The 14,545-nt window shown below is 38.6% G+C and overlaps 2 protein-coding genes across 2 annotated transcripts in view; one reads left to right on the forward strand and one right to left on the reverse strand.

Moving 5' to 3' along the window:
• SHC4 (SHC adaptor protein 4) overlaps window positions 1–14,545 on the reverse strand; it is a 121,041-nt gene that overhangs the window by 40,980 nt on the left and 65,516 nt on the right. Inside the window, exons 3-4 of the mRNA XM_029951820.1 lie at window positions 13,444–13,507; window positions 10,229–10,348 (exon numbers count right to left, since the gene is read on the reverse strand). Of these exons, the coding sequence (XP_029807680.1) occupies window positions 10,229–10,348; window positions 13,444–13,507 (184 nt within the window). The remainder of the gene's footprint in view (window positions 1–10,228; window positions 10,349–13,443; window positions 13,508–14,545) is intronic.
• Window positions 3,552–5,298, forward strand: EID1 (EP300 interacting inhibitor of differentiation 1). The gene has a single exon (XM_029951821.1). The coding sequence runs from the start codon at window positions 3,629–3,631 to the stop codon at window positions 4,202–4,204; it is 576 nt and encodes a 191-aa protein (XP_029807681.1). The 5' UTR covers window positions 3,552–3,628; the 3' UTR covers window positions 4,205–5,298.

Genomic DNA, 14,545 nt, shown 5'->3' on the forward strand with positions numbered 1-14,545 from the left:
CATAAGATTCAAGTAGGCTTGACATGCCCATCTCATTACCCCTCTCCTTATGGCCGGACACATGATTCAGGATGAACCCATCAGAAAACGCCATCCCTCTGGATACAGCAAAGCCAATCAATATCATGGGGAGGAACTGAGACAGATAATAGGAAACAATGCATCTCTCTCTGCCATTAAGGACCTTAGTTTAAGTCCAAAGCTTCTGGGAGCCATCTTTGGTGCCATGTGGAAAAGCCTCATAGAAAAATAAAGCTTTCCCTCTGGAGAGTATCAGAACTGAGAGTTAAAAATATTTTTTAAAAATCCAGTGGTAACATTTGTTTCATCACTTCAACCAATACATTTCCCCCTTCTCTTTGGTTTTTATGCATTTTTTCTATTTTATTTATTTATCTTTATGTAAGTTGGTTTGAACTGGGTTTCAGTCATTCACCACCAAAAGCATACTAAAGCACTAACATTAAGACTTTCCATATGATGTAGACTATCCAAGTGAACTGCATTAGTTAGCTGAGAAGACTACCTCTTTTACCTAAGATTTTAGGCTTCCTCGTTTGGAAACCACAGTGTAATGACCAACTGACAGAGAAGTATTTGTCATACTGTTTTGAAGGTTCATTAAAATACCAACTGTGCACCAATTGGCTAATCCTGCCTTCAGACTTGTTTAACATAATCTATACAAGAGTCTGCTGATATAAAATAGCCAAGCAATTCTATTCTTAGATGTATATCCACAGAGTTGTGTAAATACATGCACCAAAGTTCTTCTCAAGAAAGATAATTACTGCCTCGTTTGTAATAGCCCCAAACTGGAAACAATACCAAGGATGATCACTGTGAAATTTTAATAATGGACTACTATGTAGCAAAAAAAACATATTTCTTGGGCAAAAGAAGCCACACAGAAAGAATATACACTACATGATTTAATTTATAAGGTTCAAAAACAGGCAAAAATATTTTATTCTGTTTGAAATCAGGATGGTGGTGCTAGTAGGGCAAAGAAAGAGAAAGCAAATGGTGTTCTGGAATCCTGAAAATGGTGTTTCTCGCTTTGTGTAGTGGTTACACAAATATGTCCATTTTGTGATACCCAAGCTGCACAGTTAAGATTTGTGCGCTTTTCTATATTTGTGTTTTCCCAGTTTAGATTTCAGCCAAAGTGATTACTAAAAATAAATCAATATACAAACATCAATGTCTTTCTCACATACCAGCAATAGCCAACTACACACTCTATTGGAGTGAGGGGTACATTTTACCTACGCATAGTACCTAAGTATAAAACTAATAAGAATCATGTATGCCTTTTTGGAAAACTTCATTGAAGGGTATAAATAAGACACAAACAATCAGAAAGATATATATATTCCTTTTATGGGTGAGAAGACAGTATTGTAAAGATGTCAATTCTCCCTCAAATTAATCTGTAAATTCCATGAAAATCCAATAAAAATTCCACCTATGTCATTCACATAACTTTTCAAGCTACTTCTAAAATTCACATGGAATAACAAATGTGCAAGAAGAGCTAAGAAAATTTTTTAAAGAACAAAGAAACAAGATTTTCCTTATCAGCAAGAAATATTGTTAACACTGAATACAAAATCTAAAAACAAACTCACACATTTGTTTTCTTTAAATCTATGATAAATGTGCAACCAACCAGCTAACAAGAGTCTGATTAAATTAGTGAAGTTGGCTGAATGGCTGTTTGTGTAAAAAAAATATATAAATGAATCTTGTCCCTTTAGTATTTATAAAAATAAATGTTTTATCCATAAAAAAAAATCTATGCAGGGGTGCCTGGGTTGCTCAGTCCATTAAGCCTCTGACTTTGGCTCAGGTCACAATCGTACAGTTTGTGGGTTCAAGTCCCACATTGTGCTCTGTGCTGACAGCTCAGAGCCTATAGCCTGCTTCAGATTCTGTGTCTCCCTCTCTCTGTGCTCCTCTCCTGCTCGCAGTCTGTCTCTGTCTCTCTCTCTCCCAAAAATAAACATTAAAAAAATTTTAACAATAACAAAATCTGTGCAAACATTGAAGAAAAATAAAAGATCATGCTTGTGATCTTCGAAGTAGGAAAATCCATCTTAGTAGAAAAACACACATGCAGGAAAAGAAAACGTTCAATTTGATTTACATGAAAACTCATTTTAAAACTTGTGTAGGAGAAAAGACCCTTGAGACCGGACAAATAACAACAGGCAGGGAGAATGTATTTGCAACATGTAAAACAAAGTAGTCATACAGTTTATAAGAAATTCCTACAAATCAATAAGAAAAAGAAATAAACCAAAAATAAAACCAGTTAATTTTCATGAGTAACACAAATATTCAATAAACATATTGAAAAATAACCAATCTCCAAGAAATCAAGGCTATGGAAAATAAAACAAGATTATCATTAAACTGATAAAATTGCTCAACAAAACAATGTGTGGCAAGGATATGGGTAGTCTCAAACACTGCTGATGAGAGCTGAAATTTGCACAGCAATCTTGGAAAGCAGTTTGATAGCATGTATTATAACTAAAGCATGCATGCTCTACAATTCCTTCTTTCCACTTCTAGGTTATTTATTCTATGGAATCATTGGCACATATGGATGTCATTTACCCATAGTTCATAACACCAAAAATCGGAAATTACTTGTACATATTTTGGTCAACCATAGAATAGCTATATAAATGGAATGCTATGGAAAAAAGACATCTATGTATTTAACAAAGCTACATCTTCAAGTCATTGCTGAAGTGCTTTTTGTTTTGTAACTTGAAGACGGTTATGTAAGACACGCAAAAAAAAAACAACAAAAAACAAAACCCACCCATACACACAGGAGATTCTTCTAAGAGGACATAAAGATCTACATAAATGCAGAGAAGAATTAAAGAATACGCACCAAGTTGATTATAGTGGAAAGTTAACCTCCTGCGAAAACAAATGGAACCAAGTACTTCTTCAGTATAATAACTTTTTTAAAAAGATAGTTATGCCTATTTATGAATTTAACTTATTTCTTTAAATGAGGAAAACAGAAGAGCTGAATGGATCAGTTCTCAGTTTGTGAGAACAGTGATCCATAATGAGAACACTGTGATTTGGAGGTGTGGATTTGACACTGTGATTTGGAGGCGTGGATTTGACACTGTGATTTGGAGGTGTGGATTTGGAAGTCATAAGCGCAAAGATGAAAGGTACTTGAAACCTTCGAGCAGATGCTCTTGCCTTCGGCGAGAGGAAAAGGAGCAGGAGAGAACGGAAGGGGGGGGGGATGTGGAGGAGGATTAAGCAGTTACCACATTAAGCAGAGGCCACATTAAGGATTTGCAAATTTAGAGCATCATAAAGTGCAGAACAGTTAGGGAAAGCGGAGATTAAGTAACCCTCTACACTTAGAGTCTAGGCATGGAGTTCGAAGGGACCGAAACATAACCAAGGGTCGCGAAAAGCGGGCATCTCCCGCCCGAGGGGGACGCCAAACGGGAGGCGGTGTCTGGGGGTCGCGCACACGCACAGGGTCACGCAAGCGCACGGCGTTTGCGCACGCGCACAACCACTCAGCCGCGTAGCTCCGATCTTGGAAAAACGCTTTTCGCGAGGCTGAGCCGCTTGTACAATGTCGGAAATGAACGAGCTCTCGGAGCTGTATGAAGAGAGCAATGACCTGCAGATGGATGTGATGCTTGGCGAGGGTGACCTTCCGCAGATGGAGGTAGGCAGCGGGAGCCGGGAGCCGTCCCCGAGCGCCTCCCGCAGCGGGGCCCAGCCGCTGCTCGAGGAGGAAGGCCCGATGGAGGAGGAGGCGGCCCAGCCAATGGCGGAGCCGCAGGGGGCCCGAGGCCTTGCCAACCGGCCCAGACCTGGGGAGCAGCCGGGCCTGATCGGGGGCCCGGACTTCGAGAGCGAGGACGAGGGCGAGGAACTTGATGACTGGGAGGACGACTACGATTATCCGGAAGAGGAGCAGCTGAGTGGCGCAGGCTACAGAGTATCAGCGGCCCTGGAAGAAGCCAACAAGATGTTTCTGAGAACATCCAGAGCGAGGGAAGCAGCCCTGGATGGCGGGTTTCAAATGCATTATGAGAAGACCCCGTTTGATCAGTTGGCCTTTATTGAGGAGCTTTTTTCACTTATGGTTGTCAATCGTCTGACCGAAGAACTCGGCTGCGATGAGATTATTGATAGAGAGTAATTAAATGCTGTTAAAAGAGGAGGAAAAGTTGAGGAGAGACCCAACATTCCACTGTCTTTTGGGTTCATTCCAGATAGTACCGTGCCAATGAAAAACTTGGTCTTCACAAAAAGATTTTTGTCGTTGTTGTTGTTTTGCAGAATAGAATAGGGCAGTGACTGCACAGTTATGAAAAAGAAAAAATTGTTAAGAAGAAAAGGCGTCTTAGGACTCTGGAAGTCTGTTTTCAAGAACGTTCCTGAAACACCTGTTGCTTTGACTTTGTTATTGATCCAGATTATTTTCCTTGCATTGGGGAAAATATCTTTCATATTTCACTGTAAGGGATGGTTTTGCAAGAATAAGTTAACATCCAGACAACTGCCAACACAAGAGCCCAGTGTTATTAATTACATGAGAAAAAGTAACGAATACATCAAGTTTAGGACACGAGATGTCTGAGTCATTTGGACTGAAAGCCCACTGAGAGACTCTGAAAATTCCACTTTGTGGTCTATCCAAGCCAGTTATCAAAAGCTAAATTTTTTAGTGTAAAATAAATTGGGTGTTCTTCAGTATCCGAAAAGGATAAGCAAACCCAAAAAGAAATATGTATCACGTGTGCTATATCTCAAAATGTGTTTTGAAGAGCATCTGAAATTTTGGTTGTACGTGTATCTTGATGATTTATAAAGCTACTGTGATCCATAATTTCAGAAAATTTATTGTCTTACTATTTTTAAAACTCAAAAATTAAACATCTGTAGTAAACTTTCAAATTTAGATATCAAAATATATGTGAAAGAACAAAAACTATTTCTAACACTCTTATACTAGAGAAATTGTTTTACTTGCTCTCTGTTTTTCTTTTAAGTTTACAGGTGAAAGACTTTGGTAGAACTTCATAAGAACTGCTAAAGGGAAAATGTCAAGTAAAAGGAAAGCCCTACATCTAAAAAAAAGACTGAACAAGTATGCCCTCAATCTTTAAAGGGTTTAAACCTGCCCAGAAATCCTCCTCAGTATGTGAAGTTTCCCTCTGTCTCCTCCTCTAAATAAGCTTGTTATTGGTTATGCACCAGCATTCGAGATAATAAAATTTCTTGTTCTGTGTATTTTGTTTGTTTGGCCAATAGTATTGTTCACATACTCTATTGAAATCCTTTTTATTGTATTATGCTTTTTTATTTTATTACTGAAACCACTTTATGATTTAAATTTAACCACTGTATGGGAAAGTGCTCCAGCTTCAAATACCTGATTTATAAGTTAATTTGTGTATATTTAACGTGGTAAACTCCTATAAGAGAATTTGCCAGCCTGAGAAAACCTGTCATATTAATGAGCATAGTGGTGTGGTTATTAAGGTTTCTGAAGTTGTATAAGACTAAAAATTGTGTCAGAAGGTTGTGCCCGATAAACAGTACATCGGTAGGTCTTAAGACCAGTAAAAACGTACCAGATGTTCTTGTCCGTATGGCTGTAAAGGACACATCCAGTACAACAGCACAACTCAGCCTTATTTATGTTACAGTGGTCTTTTAGGGGGTGGGTTCTTTTCTTTAAAATAATGGAGTGAGGAGGGTGATCATAAACACTAGGCTTGGTGAGGAGAGGAATAGATAGGTGGGGAAACAATAGCCAAGAGGTGAGATGTTCACACTTAACCCTCTGCATCCTGCCTCTCCCATGCCTCTCTCACTGCATTTTCAAACAGCTTGTAGCTGCAGTTAGATGAATCTGGGTAGATGATTGTATGATGATGTGAATTAACTGAATTGGGGAGGGGGGAGAGGAGGGAGGTTGCCAGTACACAAGGAACTGACCAATTGCATTTACTTCCAGATAAAGACGTTAGGAAATAGAAAAAACTGGTCTTTGTACCAGGAAGTGTGATTAGGTTCCTCTCTGGGACTAAGTAGGGAGCAAGAGGAAAGGAAAAGAAAACTGCCCCCTGTTGGGTTTGAAGACTCATTTGGAGGATAAAGACCTGGATTCCACAACTGACTCCTGTGATGGTTCCTTTATTGGCCTTGGAAAAACAGGCAGTAACCTGAGCACTGAAATTAGTACCTGTTTGTATTAACTGAAGATAGAAAATGGTAATATTTTAAAGCTTTTTGGGGGGCGCCTGGGTGGCTCAGTCGGTTAAGCGTCTGGCTTCGGCTCAGGTCATGATTTGCGGTTCGTGGGTTCGAGCCCTGCGTCGGGCTCTGTGCTGACAGCTAGCTCAGAGCCTGGAGCCTGTCTGGGTTCTGTATCTCTCTCTCTCTCTGACCCTCCCCTGCTCGTGCTCTCTGTCTCTCAAAAATAATAAAAAACTAAAAAAAATTAAATAATAAAGCCCTTTTAGAAGTGTGAAATCACTTATATTTCTGTTAAAGGTTAAAGGTAACACATACTGGTTCAAATCTTGGTTAAATGGGAACCTAAGAAAGGAACTCTATATTCAGGTCCTCATTTTGCAAACGGGAGCGGGTGGGGATGTGGAATGGAGAGAGGACTTTAAAAAGCTTATACTCATATAGGGTGATTTGGGGGGGAGTTTTCTGGACCTATCCATATATATGTTATTATATAATATTACATTATTAATGTTTGCTTAGATCAGAATGTCCCATTTGTCAGTCCTAAGGACACAGATTTATTGTGTTTGGCTCATGCTTAAAATTGCAATTCTTCATTAAAGATCAACATCTCGTAATCCTAATAGAGCAACAAAGCTCCCAGATTTCCATGGTTTTTTTTTTTTTCAAAAGTTGAAAATCTGGCAGCCCTTGACCTATAGTTATGTGGGATGAAGCATCCAATTCCCCTTCCTATACAGACGGTATTCTGTTGCCATGTTCCCCAGTATTTTCTCCCCAACATGGAGGCCAACTGGCACTCACCATATGTCATTATGCTTGCACCATTGTTTTCCTTATGCCTGGACAGTTAGCATTGTCTGCCTGACCTCTGCAAATATTGGAATTTCCCTCTCTTCATGGAGACTAAAGGATATCTCCATTTTCTGCCTGTTTTACCTTCTTTATCTCTTTGTTACTCTTCTCAGTAAAATTTCACTAGCTGTTAGAGTTGGTGGTAGGCATGTAGAAATGACTAAAGAATAGTGGGAGTGGAAGCTAGTCATATATTTTTGCTTAAGTCCTTAACATATTGAAGTATAATAAGGAAGTCTGTTGCTTGAACTTTTAAAACAAGGAATATACGAAAATTCCCTAGAACTTGCTTTTCCAAAATGTATCTTCCATCCCAAAATATGGTAAGTTTTAAAAATTGCAAGCATTATGTGTTGAATGTAATTGTATTTTCTGCCTCTGAGGCTCTTTGAGACATTTTCTGGGAGTAAATGATTGAAGTTGTTCTCAGTGGCTGAAAATGAATGTGAACCATCTGACCCATAAATGCTCTGTCATCTATGAATGTGTCTATAAACTTTAACCTGTTTATATTTTCAGTCCAAAGCATATCTTAGAAGCTGGAGGGAGGGGAAGGGAGACATTAGTATTTCTTGGTATTTATCTTACAACTTCAAAGGGTAACTTTCTTTAAGGAGAATTCAGCTAATCATTTTCTCATGCTACATCTATAAGGTCACATCTCTGCTGCCTTCTCCCTTGAACGTTTCAGTTGCCCTATTAATGGTATTTATAAAGCTTGAGTTGAAGCATCTCTAGTGGTACATCTTTTTTTATATGCCTTCCCTCCACCAAGCCATTTCCTTTAGGCCTGCAGAATAGTTCAAAATTATTTTCAAAAATTGGGCCCTGGGTCTAAGACCAATGAGATCCTAACTTTAGCCCCCACTCCAGCAGTGGGCCGGACACAGCCCCATTCCATGCTACCGTGCAGAAAAGATGTCTCACTTCCAGAGGTACTCAGTGCTGTAGCTGCTGGTCCTGGAAGCCACCCATGCCCCCTGTCCCTACTTCTATACTGCCAGAAAGATCATGGGCATGTGACACTACCCCTTCTAATTGCAGTAACCTGGAAAAGGGTAGTAAAGAAAGAAAGCAATGAGAATAAACTAAGCCCTGTTCTTCCTAAATGCCCCATTCCTCAGTCACCTCATGGAACTATTTTTTTTTTTAATACTTATTAGGTTCTGCACATAAGGCTGTCACCATGATGGCTATAGATTTGCCTACTCTTCCTCCCCTACAAAATGCTGAGATAATTCCAAGTGCTTCTATATTCAATGAGATCTCATACCTAACGGCATTAAGCACCTCTGGTACCGCACACATGGGTGAAAACTAAAAGTAAAATTTACATCTACAAATGTCTTGAGGGCAAAGCATCTTAAAGACTGAATGATTGTTTCACCTTCCCCCTAGATTTGTAGCATCTTCCAAGTACAGCCTCAGATGTTCTGCTGTCATACCGATGTTAGCACCTCTCTTGGATAACCAATCAGGGCCCAACTAGACAGGAGTCTATTTTGAACATCTTATATTAAGTATTTTCTTCTATGGTGGCTTATACTACTGTGTAAGCATGTATTTTATTCTGTTTTTGAATTTAGAAAATAAAGCAGACCTTAAAACTGAAAGTTTTGGCAAAAACATTGGAGTAAAAAATGTATGTAACTGTCTGTGCATGTCACTGAAAATTTTACAATTTTATGTTTTATAATATGCTTTCCCTGTTAAGGTCTGACTTTATGAAAACTGTCTCAAGGAAATAGGAACAATGTTTGAGTAAATAATAATAGGTACTGGGTGACAGGTGCTGTGCTGTGATTTACATCAATAATTTTACTTAATCCTGTATATAATCCAGTGAGACATATACTGGTGCTAAATCCATCCTCTCAGGAACTCTATGAATAGGTACTATAATCTCACTTCCCTAATGAGGAAAATTGAGTGGTAACATAACTTGCTCATTAGTGGTGATGCCAGGGTTTCAACCTACGTGTGACCTCAAGGCCCCGGAGTGTTTTCTCATGGCGAACCACACATTATACCTTCTGTGAGTCCCTGTTTAACAGCATTCCATACAGTGAAACCTGACATATTAAGAACCTTGAATTGCTACATATTAAACTAAGAAACATTAGACTCTAACACACATAAGTAATCTGATACAAGGAATTTAGTTTAAAACATAAAAAGCAAGTCAAAGAGTATCCTAGTTTAAGGTACACATTCAGCCCAATGCCTCTATATCTTTTCTATTTGCTTCAGCAGTTCTGTTCTTTGAGAAATAAGGTTCCCAGGGAGAACTCAGGCACACCATGGCATCATACATCATCAAAGAAGAAGAAACTGTGTTTATGTAATAACGTTTTACAAAGCATTTCAAACTTAAAAGAGTTGGAAGAAAATGTTTTATGCCGTAATTTCAGTCAGCTAGAATATTAACCCTAACATCACCCTTCCATTCTGTCCTTCATTTGCACCCCTATCCAACACACAGTCTGTTAGTCTGTTAGTTCTGTTAATAGAATTGCTTTCCCTTTGGGGAGCATGGGCAGAAAGTAATACCTGACTCAAGAATATTAGTAGCCAAATGGTGTTTACCAGTTATTTGCACCTTAATTCCTATTACAAAGCCAATTAGGGAGCGCCTGGGTGGCTCAGTCAGTTAAGCATCTGATTTCAGCTCAAGTCATGATCTCACGGTTGGTGGGTTCGAGCCCCATGTGGGGCTCTGTGCTGACAGCCCAGAGCCTGGAGCCTGCTTTGGAGCCTGTGTCTCCTGTGTCTCCCTCTCTCTCTCTGCTCTTCCCCCACTCGTGCTCTCTCAGAAATAAATAAGTGGAAAAAAAAAAAAGAACAGGACTGCCTGTGTGCAAGTCCAAAAATTAATAATAATAAAAAAAAGCCAATTAGGTAGAGGCAAGTGTGCAAGAAGTTAGATTCCAAAGATACTGTTAGTATTACTGTTGTTCTGATTATTGTTATGCATAAATTTTTGGCAGATTTTTTCCCCTTGTGCCTTACTAAATTTTAGGCACACTTAGTTTCTTTATTATGCCCAGGCCCTTCTAGAAAAATAGATGACATGTTAAACTATAAATGACACCCATGCTCTTACCTGTTGATTGTCAATATTCATCAGTGTGAGGCTGCATGTTGAGATGGTGAGTTTAATATTCACTCCCGAAAACTGAAGATTACTTTTGCCAAGAACTGTTGATAGGAACTTAACTGGAGGCTTTAAAAATAGCAAAACAACACTCTAAGTTAAGGATTTTGTTACAGAAGAATATTAATTTTTTAAGTGTTACAAATGGGTCAAAACACATACTCTTCCAATTTTACTTTACACAAATCAAATGATATAGAATTGCTTTATTTTATTGAAAATGTTAAAAAAGATGGAAGGCAGCAGATTCTTTAGTAAGCGGTGAAATCTGAGCCCTCAGAACTTTTCTCAGATAGTCCCTTCTCCCCTGTGTTGGGAGTCAGGCCTGCTTTATATAAAAGAAATTTCTGTGAGAGTTTGGGCTAGCTGCACGCCCTAGTCCTTTTGAAAACCAGAAGTCTAAAAGAAGAAAAAGTTGCTAGAATTTTTTTTGTGATGATTTATAAAAGTACAAAAACCATGCATATCAAACATATGGGACACAGTGAAAGTGGTGCTAAGGGGGAGAATATATAACTATAAACACTTACGTTAAAAAAGAAGAAAGATCTCAAATCAAGAACCCAACTTTACAACTTAAGGAATTCAAAAAAAGAATAACAAGTTAAACCCAAAGCTAGCAGAAGGAAGGAAATAATAAAGATTAGAGCAGAGATCAATGGCACAGAGACTAGAAAAATAGAGAAAATCAAAGAAACCAAAAGTTAGTTCTTCAAAAAGTTCAACAAAATTGACCGACCTTTAGCTAGATGGGCTAAGAAAAAAAAGAAGATTCACATCACTAAAATCGGGACCCAAAGTGGGGTGAGGATGTGACTACCAATTCAACAGAAACAAAAAGGATTATAAAAGAGTATTATGGACAACTGCACATCAACAAAGTGGATTCCGTGGATGAAATGGACAAATTCCTAGAAACATTAAACCTACTAAGACTAAATCATGGAGAAATAGAAAATCTAGATAGACCTATAACTAGTAAAAAAAAACAAAAGCAAAAACAAAAACAACAACAACAGAAAATAACAAGTGTTAGAAAGAATGTGGAGAAATTGAAATCCTTGTGCACTACTGATAGGAATGTACAATAGTACAATTTCTATGGAACACAGTATGGCAGTTCCCAGGTACTCAAAAATTAAAAATAGAATTACTATATGATCTAGCAATTCTACTTCTTGTCATACGCCCAAATGAACTGAAAGCAGGAACTTGAACAGGTATTGGTATATCCATATGCATAATGGTGTTATTCCCAATGGCTACAACTTGGAAAAAACTTAAGTATCCATCAATAGATGATTGGATAAGCAAAATGTGGTACATACATACAATGGAAAATTATTCAGCCTTAAAAAGGGAGGAAATTCTCATACACGCTATAGTATGGATGAGTCTTGAGGATATTATGTGAAGTGAAATAATCCAGTCACAAAAAGACAAATACATAGGAGTCCACTTATATGAGGTACTTAGAATAGTCAACCTCATAGAGATAGAAAGTACAATGGTGGCTGTCAGGGCTGGAGAAATGGGGGAATAGGAAGTCATTGTTTAATGTGTATAGAGTTTCAGTTCTACAAGACAGAGTTATGGGGGTGGCTGGGGGTGATGGTTGCACAACAGTGTGAAATGTATGGATTATCACGGGGATGTACATTTAAAAATAAAATGGTGAATTTTATGTTATGAATATTTTACCAAAATTTTTTAGTTGGGAGGAAAAAGAGTATAAAAATGTATATATACTGTATAGAACAGTCCCTGCATGTATTAAGTATGCAATAAGCACTAGCTATCAAAGGAAATTAACTCAAGATTTTTTTTCTTTCCATGTGTACTTTCTGGAAACACAATAGCCTAGTTTGTTTTGTTTTATTTTGTTTTGGGGTGTAGACTCCCTATTTCTGAAATGAGAAAGTCTTAAATGAGTGAGGCTGTTTATTGGGATTATGCAACAAAAGCATCCTATTTACAGAGGTTATGAGAAGCAGGAAGAGGCCAGAGGCTACCGCGGGGCCATGGGTTTTGTCAAAGTATCTAGTAATAGGGAGTTCTAATAGAATTCAAAGGCCACTTATTTGTGTTCCCCATACCATGTGGCCCATCTGAGTCACTCTGGGTGACACTGGCTTCAGCCCTATGCAAAATAATGAAGAATAATAACGAATGAGGCAGGGAGGTATGGAAAGAAAGCACTAAGCTGGAAATATGAAGACCTGGCTTCTAGAGCTGGCTCTAACCTTCATCATCCTAGTGACTCAAGGAAAATCTCTTCTCTGAGACAGTTTAGTAGCTGGCAAAAATGGGAGGGTTGGACTGGAAGATTTCTAAACATTCCCTCTCTCTTAAACAATCTACAATTCTATGATTTATATAGTTATCTAAAGAACCTGTGCATCTCCCCTTTGGATATTCTAAAACAACTAAATGTTCTGGGTTGACAATTAAATGGCAATAATTCTAGCTATCATTATAGTTGAAAGCCTAATGTATGCCAGACACTGTGTAGACATCATTTTATTTAATCCTTTTAAGTGCTACTTTCTTCCATTTTACAGATGAGGAAACCAGTGATCCAAAAGGTGAAGTGACTTGTCCAAGATCACATAGTGGGTGGCAGAGGCAGGATTTAAATCTATGTAACGTCAAATCTTGTGCTTTTTTTTTCAGCATGAAAAGCTCCTTCTACTCCTGCATTATTATCTCACCTCTACCAACACCCACATTGCCATCTGGAAATAGGCCAAGGAATCTAAAAATCTTACAATGTCAACATGCAGAATAGATACGTTATGAAGTATTTATATTGGAAGGTGACAAAATGGTCATCTAGTTCAACTTAACTTTACATGAACAAGAATGGGGCCTCAAAGACGTAAGATATCATGCTCAAAGGTAAGTCAATACCCAGGCCGGGAGCCCAGGGTTTTTTACTTGAAATCCAGGTGCTTTCTCCATTCTATCACTCCAGGCATCACCATTTCAGTGTCAGTCAAGTCAGAGAAACTTGAGAGACAAGAACAACTTTCAGTTCATTTCTAATATCATGCCAACTGACAAAGGCCAAAGATAGCTCATACAGTAGAATGGACTGACAACTATTGTGACATTCTCTTTCCCATAGTTAGGGAAACATACAAGGAAACCACACCAATATTTACCTTTCGCTTTTTAATGGCTCCATTTGCCCCAGAGACAGCTTCACACAGGCGACTTATTGCTTCCCTACAGAACAGAAACCACATAAAGACTTAGCACACTATCTAACAGGCAGTAAATGGTTCAATAAATGTTAGCAACTATTATGAACAAAATGTGCACACACATAACGGCGAGTCAGACATAAATGAGTTTCTCCTACTCCTGCCCTAATACGGAAAGAAATCACTTTACAATCCTACTCTTTACTTTCTTCATCTCTTTTCTCCTTGGCTTTCAGATTTGGTTTTTAGCAATGTTGATTTTTAACCAAAAAGGAGGGGTGGAGATGTTCTCTGGGGATACTTCACAGTTTTCTTTCAGCAAAATCCTCTCTGTGGTGTTATGAATAAATAGCTTCCTAGTATCTCAGCACCAGAGACAATTAAATGCAAAAGAATCTGACAGTAGAGGAAGTTTAAAAGGACTGAGAGAAAATTGAACTTCAAAAGGTGGTATCAAATGGAGCCTTATTGACGAGATACTGCTACAAGCCATGGAGCTTTCATGTAATTTCACAGAAGAAATGAAAATCAATAACAAATTTCCTGCTTTGCTCCCCCCCCCATCTATATTGCATTTCATGAGAGAAAGCCCTGCTAAAACACGTAGTTGTTCCTTAATGGAAGTGGTGAACAACGTGGCGCCCTCCTCTCCAGAAATCCGGTTAAAACTAAGAGCTTTTGTTGACATTGCTGCTATGAACATTGGGGTACATGTGCTCCTATGCATCAGCATTTCTGTCTCTCTTGGGTAAATCCCCAGCAATGCTATTGCTGGGTCATAAGGGAGTTCTATGGATAGTTTTTTGAGGTACCTCCACACTGTTTTCCAGAGCGGCTGCACCAGTTTACATTGCCACCAACAGTGTAGAAGGGTGCCCGTCTGTCCACACCCTCTCCAACATCTGTAGTCTCTTGCTTTGTTCATTTTAGCCACTCTGACTGGTGTGAGGTGGTATCTCAGTGTGGTTTTGATTTGTGTTTCCCTGATGATGAGTGATGTTGAGCATCGTTTTATGTGTCTGTAGGCCATTTGGATGTCCTCTTTGGAGAAGTGTCTGTT

The sequence above is a fragment of the Suricata suricatta genome, chromosome 9, assembly GCF_006229205.1.
Source record: "Suricata suricatta isolate VVHF042 chromosome 9, meerkat_22Aug2017_6uvM2_HiC, whole genome shotgun sequence".
In the NCBI taxonomy this organism is placed as follows: domain Eukaryota; kingdom Metazoa; phylum Chordata; class Mammalia; order Carnivora; family Herpestidae; genus Suricata; species Suricata suricatta.